The 19,743-nt window shown below is 42.5% G+C and overlaps 1 protein-coding gene across 1 annotated transcript in view; it reads left to right on the forward strand.

The window, feature by feature from the left end:
• The first annotated feature begins 5,112 nt into the window (after positions 1-5,112).
• Positions 5,113-19,743, forward strand: part of LOC111867285 (acetylcholinesterase) — a 97,619-nt gene continuing 82,988 nt past the window's right edge. Inside the window, exon 1 of the mRNA XM_023857004.2 lies at positions 5,113-7,097. Within this exon, the coding sequence (XP_023712772.1) occupies positions 5,903-7,097 (1,195 nt within the window). The 5' untranslated portion in view covers positions 5,113-5,902. The remainder of the gene's footprint in view (positions 7,098-19,743) is intronic.

The following is a 19,743-nucleotide window of genomic DNA, read 5'->3' on the forward strand; positions in this document are numbered from 1 at the left end:
GGACGTACTCAAGAAGAGTATTGAAAACAATTCGATGTGATGGAGCCTGTACGTTTGCACTTGTGCTGCTCTTGCTCTGCTGGAGTCTGTTAACTGCCATTGCAGAGAGAACGTATACTCAGTCCACCCCAAAGTTGAGCCAAAATTGCTTACTTCCGCCCAATTACGCTTTATGTACCGAGGTTAACTAGATTCGGGCCGGGACCCCCACCTCGAAGGGCACGGATTTGGATCTATGCACTTCGACATGGAACTCTGAGCTTAGATATTCCCAGATTTTCCCAAGAAGCTCTCTTAATCACATGTCAGTGTTCAAGAGCCACAGATCCCTGAAATTAGTTTTATGTCACTTCTGCCTCGTTTTGCACGTAAATTCCGCGGTTGTGTGTAGCCTAATGGTACATGCTAGCCTGGTTGTGACCAATTTCAGTTACTATCTCAATGTTTATCTGGAAAGACCGGAGAAGAACCTCATTCATGATAGCTGTAGTCCGCCGGAGATTAAAACTGATACTTCCCTAATACGTACCCACTGAATTATCCTTAGTTATTTGTTTGCTGTTTATTTAAGGATATTTAAAATTGCTTAGACTATACGACGACGAATGAAACCTGACGCAGACGACCTCCACCGTCAGATGCTTGATACAGGACAGGTGCGAAGAGGCCATAGGCTAATTCGATACGATATCCCGGACATATGCCTGCAGGGACCTCAGGAATCTACAAGTGTCCTGAGACAGGGAAGCCGCTCTACAGGCCAAGATTTGATCCCAGGACCTACCGAAAATGAAGGAGGAGCGTCAGTCATTCGGACATCACTTTCGCTTTCACTGAGCTTTTCTAATGATATACAAGCAATAACTTAAGTTTATCTTCACGATCTTGAAGGCAAATCCTTCACGTTCTGTCGTTGCAAATGCCCGTAGTTACAAACAGAAGCAATTGTAAGTGATATCGGTGCTTCAGCAGGTGTTGACAGTATCTGTCTTGTGAAAGTAGTTCCACTGGTGATAGCGTACTGTAGCCGCCCTCCGACGTACAGCTGCCACGGCCTTGCTCGAGCTTGGGTTCTTTTCTTAAGATACGGGTGCTTCGGAGATGGGAGTGGAACACACTTCGGGGTTAATGAATCCGGGATCTCCAGAACATTTAATTTAAAATTTCATTCACTTGTTAATCTGTGCATTGTCCTTGAAGCTAACCGCTCCGTTCGCCCTACTCGCTACCCTACTATTAAACACGTCTTTCTTCTATAACTACCTTTCAACTTCTGTCCTCCTCCACTCCCTACAACCGACTGCCCTCTCGTTACAAGTCCCCCAGTTGGCATCAGAAAAACAAGAAAAATAAAAAGAGAAATCCAAGGGTCGAGCCCGGCATCTGACCTACATTTTAAAGAAGCCCATAAATTTCTGTGGGTCTTCAAGGAACCCAAGACCCCTCCTGGCCGGTCTCGCACACGGTCAGTTCATGGGTTTATGATACTGGGAGTAAACAGGCGACGTTAGGGACAATAGTGGCACCCTTAGCCTAAGGAGGACAGTAGCTGAATTACAAGTAGACGGTCCCGGGATGGTATCTCGCCGATGGAGCGTCTCTCATGGTGAGAAACAATGCATCAGTTGTTCACACCCTTAATTAAATAATTTTGGCGAGGGACGTACGGTTACAGTATGTATTTAGTTAAATTGTGTTATAATATATAAAAGTAGATTAACTGAGGGGTTACACTTGGAGCTAGAGATGGAAAATTGCTGGGGGATGAGCAGTACAGGAGTAGGTGGATATGACTGATAATGATTCCGCCCATTTCTTGTATTTCAGAATATTGAAACTAATATGTTGATGCTTAATACGAGAATGAAAGATTATTATACCTACCTATCATTCTACCACTCAGCGCTACAGCCCTGGGTGAGCCTTGGCCTCCATTACAACCAGTCTCCACAACGAATACATGCTGCCATAGGAATGGACCCACGCATTGCGACCCGAGGTACGTCGTTATGTTTCTAAACAAAATTCTTTTTACAGGATGAGGTCGTTAGCGTCATGCCCAACCCCCATCCTGGAGGACCAGGATATTTCTCTTAGTCTGGACACTACCGTTTGACCTTTCCGGCATGGGTGACCCTACTGGTAGTTAAACTACAGAAACTTGGAAGCACTGATCTCCTGAGACCGCCAGGGATTCCTTGGCCGGCAACTCAGCTGCACTCTACACGCCATTGATTGCCACATGGGCAGGACGAGATTCACCTATGCGTCATGCGATTGGCTGTCTGCCAAGCAGATGGATGGTTGCTTCGGCAGTTTGGTTTGGTAATTACGTAAGGCACTTATCTTCCTATGGTCGTGGGCGCAGTCTACAGGATCATAGGGCTGAACATGACGACATACCCCAAGGAAAGTTTCGAGCCAACCAATCATCTGTCTCGGGACACCCAGACGAGTGACCCATAGGTCTACTGTCTGCTTCCCGCATGTCTAGAGCACAACAGCTGAGGTACCACCTTGACAACCCCAATAGTCTCTTCAGCAATGTGGTGTCGAATTTCTGCCAACGAATATTTCATATAATAGCAAAAAGATGCGGTGGGAGGGGGTCCACAGGTAAGAACACACGCCTTGAATTGTTGGAGAGAAAATATATATCGCCACAAGATTACGAAACTTATACGGGGAAATGGAGAACATGATATAAGTCGAAATACTAGCTATTAGTTAAATGTTTAATTGACGTTCATCCATAAACGATTGTGTATCAATCATCCTTTCAGAAAATATCCGCCATTATACTATATTTCTGTACATAAACCAGCTTCCTTACTATGTAACCATCCAAGCATCAAGTTAGATATCAGGCCCCAAGCTTACAGATGCGGTACCACTAGACCACAGAGGCGGTCCTCGAACAATACTTTCAAATCTATCTATGGTCCTACAGCCCTTTGTTAGACCTTGCCCGATATTTTAGTTTCTTAATCTGTACACAGTCTGTAGGACTCCTTGGACGAATGATCATCCTTTTGCAAAGCCGCCACCTACTCAGGATAACACAAACAACGAATAAAGGCATACAGACATACATGCGTTGAGTGGGATTCTAACCCACGATCCCAGTGTTCGAGAGAGCGAAGACAGTGCATGCCTTAGACCGCGCGGCCACTGTGATCAACAGAAATGAAAGCTAAAGGTTGAAAAAGGAGAAGACGAATGAGAGACTGCTCTGTTTCACAGTACAAGGCGTTCAAACAACACGTCCACTTCCAGTCCGACAGTCAACTGCCAATGTCCCCATCGCATGTTTTATCTCCCTGCAACACAGGTGCATTCTTCCTAGTGTACGTAATAATGTATTTCTCAAATATGCAGATTATATAACGTCTGATTGGGACATTACTGTGAACAAGGAATTGTAAAGAATAGAGACGGAAACAGACATATGTTATTTTAAAATAATCACAGTATCTCTGTAGTCTAGTAGTCAGAGTTCCTGGCTAGAGATCCTGAGGTCCCGGGTTCGATTCCCAGCGCTACCAGATTTTCTGAGACGTGGTGGGTCTGGAACGGAGTCCTCTCAGCTTCGTGAGGATAATTGAGAAGCTATTTCAAGGAAATAGCGGCTCCGGTCTACAAAACTGAAATTAACGGCCGTGGAGATTCGTTGCGCTCACTACGCGATGCCCTCTATCCGCTAAAGTTGGCACTAACTTCGCCGACATGCGGCGATCACTCCGTCAGTATAGTTCTTCTCAAACCACGGAGTTTGTTTAGTTTATTTATCTGGCAGTATTAAGAAAAATTATTAAAACCTCAGGCAGAGTAACAGCTATCTGAGTGAGGCACCGGGTTCCGGCCTTCCTTACCACGACTCATGTATCGCTGGTGAGACGTTCGTTCCTTATAACGTATTCCGTCTTAGAACACTTTAACCAGACACATTTTATGTTCCAGTTCAGACTGACGCTTGTATGAAAGTAAATAGGGTATTCCAAAATCAGCTCACACACGTAAGAATTTATGTCCGAATTTACATGAGATACAGAATCACGTAGCGTCAAAATGCAGTCTTCAGGGACACAGCATTTTCATGCCGGCGCCTTACCTAGGAGAGTTTTTTGTTTTGTTTCTTGGGATAGAGTGAGGCTGAGTCCACTTGGTACGTCGGCTGCTAATTGGCCTATTGTACCAGCCCCGGGTGACAGATGAGTGGTGAGCAATCGGTGGAATTAGAACTGGCAGCGGAAGCCGGAGTATTCAGAGAAAACCTGCCCCAGTGCCACTTTGCCCACCACAAATCCCACATGACCTGTCCTGGGCTCAAACACGGGCCGCCGCGGAAGGAAGCCAGCGACTACCGCCTGAGCTATGGCAGGGCCTATCTCAGATATGTGTCTTTTGTTTCCTTAGGTCTCCTCGGTGCTAGCCTATTACTGACTTGTTGACCAGCACTTTCTAAGTGAACTGAATTATTTCTGTGTAGATAACGCATCTGAGAGGACAGACAGGAATAAACTTCCCGCAAATAAGATTTTTCGCTTGAGAGTTAGTCAACCGCCTCTAGAGCTACTGTAGTGCTTAAGAATTTTCAATTCACACTAATCCTACCTCCGATCATCCTCTGCATTGCCTTAGGAAAAGCAGAGGAGAAAGAGGAAGAAATGAAGAGAGAAAGAGAAGAAAAGAGGAGAGGAATAAAGGAAAGAAAACTTGGAAAGGAAGATCGAAGGCAAGACAGAAGCAACGAAATAGTGTGAGAAAAAGAAAAAAGGAGGAAACAAAAAAGAGATAGAAAAAGCAAAAGATACAGAGGAAAAAGTAAACGGAAAAGAAAGAAAGGAACAAACAGACAAAAGGAAAAGCCGGAGAAATAAAGAAAGAGAAATTAAAATAGAAAAGTATTAATCAGTTTAAGGGGAGAGTAATAATTCGTGAAATGCATTAAAATCTCCCCATACAGGTGGCGTGACATAAACAGAGCGATGCCGTACTTGTGCCGCTGCTGTTCGCAGAAGGCTAGGCATGGCTGTAGTACTACGGGGCTCTACTACTGTGCAGTAAGCGCCTGCGCCCGGAGGATGGACATGCGGGAGGAACAGCGCACACATTAGTGTGACGAGCACTGTGGAAGACAGCGCATCTCGAGGCAGCGTCAACCCTCTCCCGTGCAACAAGTCAGTCTCAGAGGGGGTACAGAGTGGCGCACGCCGAAGTGTTTCTGAATATTGTGATAGAGACTTCGGCCACTCTTCTGTTGTCAACAACATAACTTATTCCTCCAATTGTTCTTCTTCTTCTCTTCCAAGTTGGTGGTGTGGTAGCAGTGACATTCATTACAAGTGCGCGCGCGAGAGGGAGAAAAGAGACCGACACATTCCATCCGTGATGCACTCCTCACGAAAGTACAAATAATATTTACAGCGTACAAGTTACATCCACCAGAAGTTGCCACGAATGCATTTAAAATTTCAAGATTTATTTTCTAAACACATACATAGATAGGGTATAAAAACAAGTGTTCAAAGCCTACGAAGATAAAGTGTTATCAGATCAAGTGAGGTCATGCACGAAGCTGGACTTCGGGCATAAGTAAAACAAACTCCAAATCAGTGAAGCAGAGCTCAACAAATTCCACCACAGGATGCTATTAATTCCTCAACTTAATACATATCAAACTGAGTGTGATATATCGTAAAAACTTTTCCTATACTCCGCTATAATTGCAGGGAGCTTTCAATTTGAACGTTTGTGGTAATTCCTCATTCCACCATGATGACCCTTGCTCAGAACATATCAAATCGAGAGTGATAATATATAATTAAGGCATTACATGTAAAGTTGTCTTTACTTGAAAAGGAGGAAAGTCAATTTCTCAAAAGCTCTAAAAACTTTCGACATGGGGATCCAGAACCCCTTTGGCGTCTTGCTACTTCTCAGTTCTGTATTGTGTGTCAATGCAATAGGTGCCGGTTCCAAACCTCACCTTAATAGTTCTTCCTCAGCATCATCCCCAAATTCAGGAACGGGTTCTTCCTCAGTTGGCACCATTAATATCAACAACCGAGATTATCACAACGACCCCCTTGTTATAGAGACGCAGAGCGGGATGGTCAGAGGATTCTCAAGGATCGTTATGAATAAAGAAGTTCACATATTCACCGGAATACCATTCGCAAAGCCCCCCGTGGGCCCACTCCGCTTCCGACGTCCAGTTCCTGTTGATCCTTGGCATGGGGTCTTGGACGCTACAACTTTGCCCAACAGCTGCTATCAGGAAAGGTACGAATACTTTCCGGGCTTCGAAGGGGAGGAGATGTGGAACCCAAACACGAACGTCTCTGAAGATTGTCTGTATCTCAGCATCTGGGTTCCACAACGGGTCCGCATACGGCACTCAGACCAGAGTCCCAAAGTCCCGATACTTGTCTGGATTTACGGTGGAGGTTACATGAGCGGAACTTCTACCCTTGACGTATATGACGCCGATATTGTGGCAGCTACAAGCGATGTAATAGTTGCATCAATGCAGTACAGGGTTGGTTCTTTCGGATTCCTGTATCTGACCCCTTTCTTTGGGCCAGAAAGTGAAGAAGCACCTGGAAATATGGGACTGTGGGACCAAGCGCTCGCTATCCGTTGGCTACGAGACAATGCTGGGGCATTTGGGGGAGACCCGGATTTGATAACACTGTTCGGAGAGTCTGCAGGGGGAGGTTCAGTGAGTCTGCATTTGTTATCACCGGTTACCAGAGGCCTTGTCAGAAGAGGAATCATGCAATCTGGAACTCTGAATGCACCTTGGAGTTACATGGACGGTGAGAAGGCTGCAGATATAGGACGAGTTCTAGTGGAAGACGTCGGCTGCAATTCCACCCAACTAACAGATTCACCCAGTAGGGTTATGGCATGTTTGAGACTGGTGGATTCTAAGACTATTTCCGTACAGCAGTGGAATTCCTACTGGGGGATTCTAGGCTTCCCTTCTGCTCCGACCATCGACGGAGTCTTCCTTCCCAAACATCCGCTGGATTTAATCAGGGATGGAAATTACGAGGACACAGAGATTCTCATCGGCAGTAACCAGGATGAGGGTGAGCTACTGCACAATTACTTAAATCCAATTCTGAGCTATATTTACTAACCTTACTGTAATTATTTTCTTTTTAGGATATTCTCCGATACACTGCATAGAACTTACTATTACATCTCTGATGATTTACGTTCAAAAGCTGCTGTAAAATTTGTCACCCAACTTTATACATGATCATGCTTACATAATAATGTATCCGTATTACGCTGTGATGGCTAAAATCAAACTTTCAGCTTGCTAATACAAGTTTCCCCATTGGACGCTGTACTGAACCAGTTCTCCCCCTTCTCCAGCCTCTCAACTTACGTCTCTGAGATCCACCTCAGTTTTTCTTTGTCGCATCTCTTTATTCTGCCTTCCAAATGGACTTCTTCTATGAGGTTTATTCATCAGCACTTTGCGGATTATCCCTTGTCCTCACCATCCTATAAACGTGTCCCGCACATAACTCAGTTCAATTTTTTATTATTTATGTGCCGAGTCAACAGCCACAAGGCCAAGTACAGACACAGCACAGTGCAGATTCAGGTAATTACATTATGGGCAAACACAACTTAAAGTTAAAGACACATTACAGGCAAACACTGGAAGGAAAACACATTAATGTAGAGAAGTAAAAAAAAAAAACCAAAGCAATAATTCAATTCAATTCTATTCAATTCTTTATTATTTATGTGCCGAGTCAACAGCCGCAAGGCCAATTACAGACAGAGCGCAGTGCAGATGAAAGTAATTACACTATAGACAAACTTATTAAAGTTAAATACAAATTAAAAGTAAGTACTTGGAAGAAACAATATTGAAGGAAAATAAACAAACAAACAAACAAATAAATGATAATTATAACAGTAGTAATAATTTCATTATCATTAAACTAGGTGTTATTAAGAATTGAGTAATGAAACATAAATATTTAATTAAGAAATGAATAGTATATTAAAATAATAATAATAATTATTATTTCATTAACACAAATCTAATTTGTTATTGAAAACTTAAAGTCTGTTAAGCCTCTAACAGAAATGAGAACCAGGAAACCTCCTCGGGATAAGGGCGGCCGGAGGGTAGGTCTGACAACTTCACCGCTATCTGTGAACTGATTTTCTAGAAAATATGGGAGCCTCGACGTCTCGTAAACCTATGGGTCTCCATAGTCTGTTACAGGGATAGCTTTATTTTGTTTACGTTCGCAGAAAGAGTTCACTTCTGAAGAACGTGCAAAAGCGTATAAGCACTCGGGGGCAGATGACAAGGGGCGATCCTCCGGTTTCGGATTTGGGCGTATTTTTATGAAACCCCCACCGAAAAGAAAAATATTGCGTGTTATGAGACTTTTCAGAAGACCTTGAAATATGAAGTCTATTACATGTAAAATGAAATTGTGCAGGGTAGCAGTGCAACGTGAAAACTTCATTTTTTCCAGGTCGCTACTTGGCCTAGTGGCAAATAATTCAAAGTATATTTCTCCAGAAAGTGTGAATTTATTCAAGAATTTTATCCAATTGAAAATAAATGCAACTCGGGGTGGTTTACACCAATTACAGTTTCTTTCTGCTCTGATTAACCACATTAAGCTCATGTGGAGGGACATTGTTTTAAACACTTTTCACTCCATCGGAAATCAACAGAACTGAAAATGAACGTAATCTCTGTGAATAATGCCGAGACAGTTTGAATATCTTTTTTTTTAATCTTATGTAGGTCGCTATGTACTTGTAGGTAGTGTGACATAACACACACAATCAGTACTGATAATTCTTGTATTATTATAAATTATGTCATTGCACATTATCTAGTTTTAAATTTATTTCTTATCTTGTTCTTGAATTTCCCTTTCTACCTCTCTTTCCCTCAGTTATAACTAACTCCATGGAGCTGAGCCCTTCTGGAGGAGCCGCCAAATCTGCAGCTACTCAAGAACTTCTCGGCATTTTATGGAGCCCGAAGGTTCATTACCGTGTTCGCAACAGCCATCCACTTGTCCCTATCCTGAACCAGATCGATCCATACCATCCCACTCTATCGCTCTAAGACCCATTTTAATATTGTCAACCCACCTATATGTTTGTCTTCCCAGTGGTCTCTTTCCTTCTGGTTTTCCCACCAATATCCTATATGTATTCCTCTTCTCCCCATTCGTGCCACATGCCCTGCCCAATTCATCCTCCTTGACTTGATCATTCTAATTATACTTGGAGAAGAGTTCAAGTTATGAAGCTCCTCATTATGCAGTTTTTTCCAACCTCCTGCCACTCAACCCTCTTCGGTACAAATATTCTCCTCCACCCCCCTGTCCTCAAACACCCTCAGTTTGTGTTCCTCCCTTAATGTCAGATATCAATTTTCACACCCATACAGAACCGTGTGCAAAATTGTGGTTTTTTATATTCAATTTTTTATGTTTTTAGACAGCAGACGAGAAGACAAAATGTTCTGAACTCTCCCTCAACTTCTTCCTACTTAAATTCATGTACATATTATTACGTGATAGAATAATTATGGACGGGGTTTGGATTGGTAATTGAATTTATTGAACACTTAGAGATCGTAACCGCAAGTAACTATAGTGCTACCGCTATTTCACACACTCCGCACTTAACTACGACACGTAGACTTCTTAGTCTGCTAAGTCTTCACCAGCCTTCTGGTAACGACATACAACGGCGGGCTTTGCCCTTCCTCTGGGTCCCGAACTATCCCCGTGCCTCAGTTACCAGCTTCTAACCGCAACAGCTCACAAGGACTGAACGGCAGCAGTCCTCTAACTCACTCACTAACGACTAGCTTCACTCAAATGCACTGCACTGCACTGAACTAACTAATCTACCTGAAAGACAGTCAGAGCTACTTTGCGACTCGCGGTAGACCGCCATTCAGTTCTTCAACGTGGTAGGTGGAGTGATGCAGTCTCGAAGAGGACCATTAAAAAACATCGCTTCCAACTTTACTTTCATTGTTACACGCGGGCCGCTGTCTGGCAACGGCTCAAGTATTGATTTGTATTTACGTAGCTATTGCCGTTGTCTCAATGTCTGTTTCGTGATCATGGCCTAGCAAAGGGGCTATATGTCACAAAATATTAAGATTAGTTGATGTTACGTGTCTTATAAATTCAAATTAATTTGTACATCGCAGATTGCCTAAAGTGACGGCAGCCCTCTATGTTGCCCTAAAACTAGAAAGTTTTCCCGCTCCTGTTGATTCAGAAACGACGTCATAAAACTATTCCTTTATCCGTTCCTCTTACGTCGTTATGCGTGTGTCGAGGATTTCTTTTATTCTTTCAATCATTTCACAGACTGTAGGACTCCTTGGACGAGTGATTGGCCCATCGCAAGGCCGCTACCTAAACACAGGACAACACAAACACTGAATAAACTCACATACACACATCAAACAACCATGCCCTGAGTGGGATTTGAACCCACAATCACGGCTTCCAAGTGAGCGAAGACAATATATGGCTTGGAGAGCTCGGCTACCGTGACCGGCCATAAAACTATACTGTATATATTTTCTAACATTTCATGCAATGTATGCCTTTTATACCAGATCATTGGCTATTTTTTTTATTGCTTAGTGGGGTGGGACTAAGTCCCTTGTACTGCGGCCACTTCTGTCCTATTGTACCAGGTCCAGATGATAGGTGAGGGTGATTGTGGAGCAATTGCTGGAATGAAGATTGGCAATGGAAACCGAAGTACTCGGAGAAAACCCGCCCCAGCGCCACTTTGTCCACCATGAACCCCACTTGAACAGACCCGGGATCGAACCCTGGCCGCCGCGGTGGGAAGCCAGCGACTAACCGCTTGAGATATGGCGCGGCCAGATCATTGGCTACCTGAGACCTAAGTTACAAAATAAATCACAGTTTTTAGTTCGAACGTGATTAATATTTCTCCCATTGCGGTCTGTTCGTCCTTCCACGCACCGCTTGAGATTTCCTACTGCATATTTCTACACACAGAAGTTCAATACTGGAATATTTACAGTCCATTAAAGCCCATATCTACTGTCATGATTCATGTATTATAAAACATTTTTACTTTTTGCTTTTTCATAGTAATAACATTTCACTTCATATTAGCTTAACTGATTCGTTTCAGGCTTTAGATCTCGAAGACAAAAGGCCACATATCAAGTAAATACTACAATTTATTGAAATGTCTTCCCAGGCAGTAATAGATGCCCCTCCCCTTACTAAACGGATGTGGTCCGAAAATTTATCTCGACTTATTTATTTATTTAACGACCTGTCACTAGGTCAGATTTTGTGGTGGAAGGATAAGACCAATGAATTGATAAGAATATAGGAATAGTCATCATGAGATACTGAATGAACCCTCAAGCCCATCGAAGGCGAGAGACAGTGACGTGTGATATTTTATCTAGAGATAAACAAGTGGGCCTCTTAATTCTTGAACGAATTTTGCACGAGGCAAACAGTCGTGTAGTGAATTGCCCGCAAGATTAATCCTGCCCAGTGCATGTGACGACCAAGCATTCTGAGAGTTCATACTCTGTTCAGTACTGCTTTCAGAGCCATAAAATATTCCAACACTTCAAGAAGACAGTGTACTCTCAATGTCGCCGGATCGTCTACACAGAAATGTGTTCTGAATAGAGCTCATATGCATACAACACAATGAACACTCTATACTCTGATGCAGTACGCGAAACTTTAACATATCTGATACCAAGGTTCGCCACTCAACGTGTTCTTGAGAATCTCCACAGACCTTCCTTCATCTCCCTAAAAAAAAACTCTGTGGCCTGTATTCCGCAAGCGAACTATACCGACCGAGCGACCGCCGCTTGTCGACAAAGTTAGTGCCAAATTTAGCGGATAGAGGGTGTCACGTGGTCAATGCAACGAATCCCCAGGCCGTTAATTTCGGTTTTGTAGACCGGAGCCGCTATTTCCTTGAAATAGCTCCTCAATTATCCTCACGAGGCTTAGTGGACCCCGTTCTAGACCCACTACTTTACAGAAAATCTGGTAGCGAGGGGATCGTACCCGGGATCTCTACATCTGTAGGCAGGAACTCTGACCACTAGACAATAGAGGCGGTCATCTGCTCATATGTATTTTAATAATATTATATTGCAGCATTCTGTTGCCGACCGCCAAGCAGGAAGCTACCGCTGCTACAAAATATTGAGGACAACCACACACTGAACCAAATATAATCAACAAATCAACAAAACCGTAAACCAAACACGTGCAGGGCAACAGCACGATAGGCCGCATAACCTAGAATATCCCGAGGCAAAAGCAGAGCAACATTACGGTGAGTAGCGATTCCTACGTCACAGTAACCTGTACCCCTGACAGTGGTCGGTTAGGCCGAAACATGTAGTGTCACCAAAGATAAGACGAGTGAATATTAACCGAAGTTGCACATAGACGGCAAGACGTAAACACAAAGTCAGATCTATCTTAATGTTATCTTCCCATTTACTATTCCATCTCAAAATTGCAATTTTTCATGTTGGTATATGCAACAAAATTTTGTAGACATTTCTTGCGTGATCAAAACAAACTCCGTGGCTTTAGTCTGCAAGCGAACTATATCGACCCAGCGACCGCTGCTTGTCGGCGAAGTTAGTGCCAACTTAAGCGGATAGAGGGTGTCGCGTGGTCAGCGCAACGAATCCCCACGGTTGTTAATTTCAAATTTCTAGACCGGAACCGCTATTTCCTAGAAACAGCTCCTCATTTATCCTCACTGGGTTGAGTGGATCCCATTCCAGACCCACTACTTCTCAGAAAATTTTATAGAGCCGGAAATCGAACCCGGAATTTCTGGAATTGTAGCCGGGAACTCTGCCCACTAAACTACAGGAGCGGTCCGTGTGTGATCATCATAGCCAAATGTCACACACCGTAGCACCCTAGATTGTACTATAACGACAGTCGGTAACCAATAGACTATAGGCGCAAAATATGGAGCAAAACGTGCAGTTACGCAAATGAAACCAAGGAAAGGATTTTTTTTATACCTAGTAAAAGAAACCTTCGATTCAGAAGCGTCTGAATACTTGTCGGACGTTCTCATTCGTCAGTTCATCCTTCGATTTTTCTTCAGAATATACCTGCTCCACACGTCCTGCTGCATAGCGACGGACCCCTTCCTCTGATTATTATTTCTTTTCATTTTTGTAAAACTTGTTACTTAAATGCAGAGTCTTTCTAGTTAAATTCGTTCCGTAGCTATTGACTTGTATTTTTTATTTATAAATAGTACATCATAGATGTATACATATTTTTTATCTACCTCAATGTCAAATTTACTGAGCCTAGCTCGAGCAGTTCGTTAGTTGTCGTCATCAAACCAAAATGAAAGATAATTTTTGCACGAGTCTCATGTTATTACTTTTTTTTCCTTGGCACTACAGCCCCAGTGGGCCTAGGCCTACCTCCATGAACTTCTTCGTTCACTTCGGTTTTTCTAGATCTTACACATTCGGTAGGACTCCTTGGGCGGGTGATCAGCTCGTAGCAAGGTCTCTACCTGTACACAAACACAGAAAAACGCACACACACAAACTAAACATCCATGCCCTGAGTGGGATTCGAAACCACGATCCTTGTTTCCAAGCGAGCGAAGATAGTACATGCCTTAGACCGCTCGGCTGCCGTGACCGGCCATGTTATTACTTTACGGTCTAGTAAATTATTCGTAGTTTACAGTAAGTTGCATGTATTTCTACGTAATGCATAAGTCTGACACTATAAAATACTTCATTACCCTAAGCTGTACAGAGCTAGAGTCATTCTCTTCTCTCACGCTTGGGCGGCTGCCATGTTTCTGTTACTGATTTGCGGAAATTAAAGTGTGTGACGTTATCGTGTCATCCTGCGGCATAACGTTCGTACCAAGCTTCGTGAATACCAATCAGCTGGTTCAAAGCTGAAGTCGGGGGACATGCGTACAATCACACAGACACAATTTTCATGTAATAATATTTTTATTTCTTTCAGTACGAATTATGTATTAAAAATATTTCTTTTATATTTGATTTGAAAAATCTTATTAAACTAAATTTATTTAAAATACAATTTCAATTAAAAAAGGTAAAACTATCCCTGTAACAGGCCATGGGGCCCACAGGGTTGTGAGATGTCGAGGCTCCCACATTTTCTCTAGAAAATCCGCTCACAGATGGCTGTAAATTTGTCAGCCTTAAGCGCCGGCCGTCCTTTACCCCTCAGGAATATTCCTGGTACTCATTTCTGTTAGAAGCCGAGTAGACCTCAGGGCCATAGTGAGGCTGGAAGGATTAGGTCAATTGAAAAACATCCACCTCATCGGGACTCGAACCCGCAACCTTCCGGCTTGTAGCATAGTGACTCAGCCAACTACGCTACCGCGTGCTCCCCATTTAAGTTAATATTTTATAGTATTGTAACCATCCCATCAGCTTTACGCGGTTGTGAAGTCAGAATACAGAAACAAAATGATATCGGAGAATTCGACCAACAACAGGGTACAATGTATTGGAACATGGAAAAAATGAAGATGTTTTAGAGTCGGATAGTGACTGATTCGCGAAGAATTTAGCCCAGTATAAACAAAACTGATTAAATTGTGCTGGGGAGAGGGTGAGAGACGTGAGACAGTCAGAACATCCTGACTATCGATCGTCACAGGACGAAGAACAGCGCGACCTTCAAAGAGACTGAAAGACGGATAGAGTCTCAAGGCGGAAACAGGTCATATATTCGCCTACCTTCGTGACAAGAAGAAACAGTCGTTACAGAGTCAGCGGCTCGCTGCGTGAAATTGTTTCGACAATATTTCATATAAAACTAACCGTATGATGCATGACGTTCTTAGAGCGGACGACAGACATACATTCGCTGAAAGAATTTCGTGAAGGTTCATTATTGTTACCACAAAAGCCTGGCATTATACTTTCTCCTAAACCTTTATACATTCTTTTAAAATATTTACAACCTACTTCCCTTATAACAATTTAAATATTTTCCTTCCATCTCTTTCCAATTTACCCTAATGGTCTCTCACATTTTATGTAGCGTATTATGTAATATGTTGTTCTCAAGGCTGTCACGAAAGGCCTGTGAATATTTTGAATTATTTTATTTCCATAACAGAATAAGAGATGCAACAAAAGGACACTTTAATGGTAAAATTTCTTTATGGTTTTGTCTAATTACTTTTCTATAAGTGAGTTTGTTTTCTTTTCAACTTCTTACCCGCTGTCCGATTTTTTACGAAATATTTCATGGGCATTATGCCATTATAAATTACCAGAAATTAAAATAATTTAAATTATACAAGCACAAATAAGAACGTAGTGGACGCACGAACTAGTCAAGTCTGGTCGATGGTAGCGCCACTTAAAACAGAGCCCTGAAACGATGAAACCTTTAGTAACACGATTTTATCTATCTATCTACTGCATTTCATAATCACTACTATGACAGCCTCAAAGTCAACATATGTGTTCGCTGTGGGAGACCGTTCGAACAAGTAAGCGACTCATGCTCTCTGGTTCTTGCTGGTTGTTCTCTTGGCTTACTCTCAGAACCTGAAGATGGAGGCAGTACGCTCTTCCGAAAGTCGGAACTTCTACCGAGCTGCATTGTATCACAACCAAAAATCAGTACGTTTTATAGGTACCGCTACGGGGTCAACAAATCCAACTTAACAAGTTTTGGGACTGGAAATACGAAAGCTGAGCGTAAGTCTTGATAAGTTATATCCAAATTACTCCCCCTTTACGGGGCACGCAGTAACGTAGTTGGGTGAGGCACTATGCTACAAGCCGAAAAGTCGCGGGTTCGAGTTCCGATGAAGTGGAATTTTCAATTGACCTAATCCTTCCAGCCTCAATATTGCCCTAGGATCGACTCAGCCTCTAACAGAAATGAGTATCAAGAATCTTCCTGGGGGGCAAAGGGCGGCTGGCGGGTAAGGCTGACAACCTTACCGCCATCTGTGAGCTGATTGTCTAGATAATGTGGGACCCTCAACGTCTCACATTATGTGCCTCCATGGCCTGTTAGGTGAATAGCTTTTAACCTCTATTACAGAGTTCTTTAGTGGCACAGCACATTATAATTTCGTAGTTAGTATTTCTGCTCCATATTCGGTAGGCTCCGGGGTCGATTCCAGGTCCAGATTTTTGCTGTTCACAGCACTCCACAGTATCTCGCGATAATTTCTCGAAAAGTAGAGTGTCGCATCGTGGCACATCTCTCTCAGATCATCATTAGCAAGCCTCCGTTAGACACCGTGTTGTCTGGCCAGCTGATAATGTATCCTAACGTAAACAGCACTACGATCCTTATGCAAGCACGTGTCTAGTGCGCCTCGCTGGTATTGCGTAGTAAGATTACATTATGTCTGTATTGACTATTAGAAATGAACAGGGATAGCGCAGTCGGTATAGCGACCGGCTGGGCGCTGGACGAGCGTGGGGTCGGAGTTCGAGTCCCGGCAGGGGCAAGAATTTTCTCTTCTCCATGTCTTCCAGACCGGTACTTGGCCCCACCCAGCCACCTATACAATGAGCAGTGGGGAATTTTTCCCCGGGAGTACAGTGGCCCGGGCGTGAAGCTCATCACTAACCTCCAACTAGCGCCGAGGTCAAGAAAGTGGATCTACACATCCACTTCCCGTACGCCTTCATGGCGTAGTGTTTAGTTAAGTACAGACTGACTTTACCTTTTTCTTACATTTACTATCAGAAGCTTAACACGAACGACTGAAATGAGAGTTATGCAAAACGCTTTGTACGCGCGGTACATATTTGTGACTAACTTTGACCTTTAAGTCATCCTTATCGTGCATCTCATAGAGACGTGCTTATCACCTGACCTCCAGTACACAGCAGCGGTCTCACACTCTAAGAACAAGTACAAAGAGGTTTCGCGATAATGAACATAAATTTTATTTCTCTCACATATGTGCATGTTGACACGTTTCATATTTGTATTTTATTTAAGAACGTCATAACGGACGTTTGTACGTTACTTTCTTTTTACACTTACTTGCTCCATCGTTTTTTTTTGTGTTTCCATGCAGTTCGATTAGTTGGATGTGTATGTCGCTTATTGTGATGAGAGTTCCATGTGACTGCGTCAGCTTTTCTTGGAGTGTGTGTGCTGCTATATGCCGTAAAGCTCACGTAATATCTCGGATATGGCATTGTACACGTATGTGTATTCATATGTAAGTTATCTTTACTGATTCTATAAATAAGCTATTTTTCCAAGGTGGTTAATCGTCTGCCTTTCCTTCCTATCCCTGTGATAACCATAGTGTCTGTTACGGCTCCATGTTGTAACATGTATGTCCGTTGCTAGGGAACAGCTAGGTAAACACGTCCCCGCGAAGAAAAATTCTTGGCCAACAATAGCAAAGGTCTTTCCTTTGCTAGGTAACGGGCAGTAAACAAGTTTCGTCAACAATAGAGGCCGTGTTTTCTATGTGGGCTCTCCTGTGGCTATATAACGAGAGACCCTGAGAGTCGCAGGAGGCGAAGAAAAGGGAAGTCTCAAACCTGAGAAAATCAAAGATGGTCGGGAGTCCCAAGGCAATCGGATCCGAAAAGACTGTGCTGGCAAGAGCCAGCAACAAATACAAAATAAAGACCCAATACAGTGGTGGATGTCGTGTTTGCTGAAGGTATCTATTCCTGACAAGTGTAAACATAAAACTGTAAGTACTACCGAGGAAATAACTAAGAAACTTAACAAAGGTGAAAATCTTATTAATTTGGCTAAAGATTATTGTGTTGACTGTGCTACAGTATATGGTATCAGGAAAAATATAGCAATAAAAAATTTTATTTCTACTTTTCTTTTAGTAATTCGTCGTTTACGGTAATCCGGCGGTACCTTGGTACCATATATGTCGGATTACCAAGATTGTACTGTATAGAAGGTTGGCTGGATCTCAGAACCGGTCTGAATGCTGTAGAGCAGAGAGAAATCTCCAGAAATCTCCAGAAATCGAACCCCTTCATGGAGGGTCGTCCATAGTATAGCCTATATATACTGAGTTATTCCAGCTCAACAGGTCAGTGTTATTGTTGGAATTAACTGTCCGTCCAGTCACGGTCCGTTCCGTGTCCATATCGTCGTGTATAGTTTGAATGGTTCTAAATTTTTAGGGCAGAAGGAGTAGGTACAGCATCACTGTAATAAGTGGCGCAAGTGGAAGTAAGGAGATAATCAGGATGCAAACCCTTGGGCACCTTCCCTTGAACACGAATCACGCTAACGTATAGAGACGTGAATATGTTACAGCCATAACACGAGATCGCCTTCGGCTTTGTAAGACACAGCGTAAGCAGCGCATCATGTGTATCGAAATAAGATGCAAAACTAATCTCAGTTATTTACGGTAAGAGCAGAAGATGCAGCAATAAGCGGCAGTGTTTCGGTTGTCGTTACAAGGTTGTTAGTTGTTACTGCAGTTTTGATATTACTGAAAGAAATTTCTAGATTATTGTTATCATTATTATCATTATTATTAAGTTACTATCAGTATTATTGTCTTTTACTACGCATACGACATCAAGCTGACTCTCCAGAAATGTTCAAGTTCATAGCGCGCATGTTCAGCGAAACTGTGACGTCATATTGTCTTTCAAACGCTAACATACATTGCAGAAGTTGCTGTAACATATGTTACGATGGTCTAGAGGATAAGGCACAGACGTAGTAAAGGAAAGGTCGGTGGTTCGAGACCATAAGTTTTTTGTAATGAGATTTTTTCTGGAATTATGTAGCGAGATGTATTATAAGAGGAAAGTTAAAGGTGAAAAATATCCGTGGCATTGGTAGCTTATTGGTAAAATACCGGCGTAGCGAAGAGACGTTCCGAGGTTCGGAACCAGCGAAAGTTTTATAAAATACAAATGGAGTAAATAAGATTTTTCTGTAATTATAACAACAGATGTAACATAAGAGGAAGATTAAAATTGAAAAATTTCGGAAGCCGTGGTGGCCTACTGGTAAAAGTACCGGCGTAGTGAGCAGAAGTTCCGAGGTTCGGAACCAGCGAAAATTTTATAAAATACAAATGGAGTAAATAAGATTTTTCTATAATTATAAAAACAGATGTAACATAAGAGGAAGATTAAAACTGAAAAATTTCTGAAGCCGTGGTGGCCTATTGGTAAAAGTACCGGCCTAGTGAGCAAAAGTTCCGAGGTTCGGAACCAGCGAAAGTTTTATAAAATACAAATGGAGTAAATATGATTTTTCTGTAATTATAACAACAGATGTAACATAAGAGGAAGATTAAAGATAGAAAATTTTCGTGGTATTGGTGGTCTAATGGTAAGACACCGGCACAGTGAAAAGAAGTTTGAAGGTTCGAGACCAAGTATAATTTTGTGATATAGAAAGTGAGTTAATATGATTTTTGTGGAATTATAAACGAAGATGTAATTTAAGAGGAAGATTAAAGAAAATAAATTTCGTGGTGCTGGTGGTCTAGGGCTAAGACATCAGCATAGTGTTCAGAAGGTCCCTGGTTCAAAACCAGTAGGATTTTTGTGAAAAAGAAATAGAAAGAAGAAATTGATGAAGAAAGGGTAAGATGGTAAGGGAGGGACGGGACGCGGGGGGGACGGGGGGAGGGAAGCTTTTTGCGGCCGCTTAAAAC

The sequence above is a fragment of the Cryptotermes secundus genome, unplaced genomic scaffold, assembly GCF_002891405.2.
Source record: "Cryptotermes secundus unplaced genomic scaffold, Csec_1.0 scaffold1475, whole genome shotgun sequence".
Classification (NCBI taxonomy): domain Eukaryota; kingdom Metazoa; phylum Arthropoda; class Insecta; order Blattodea; family Kalotermitidae; genus Cryptotermes; species Cryptotermes secundus.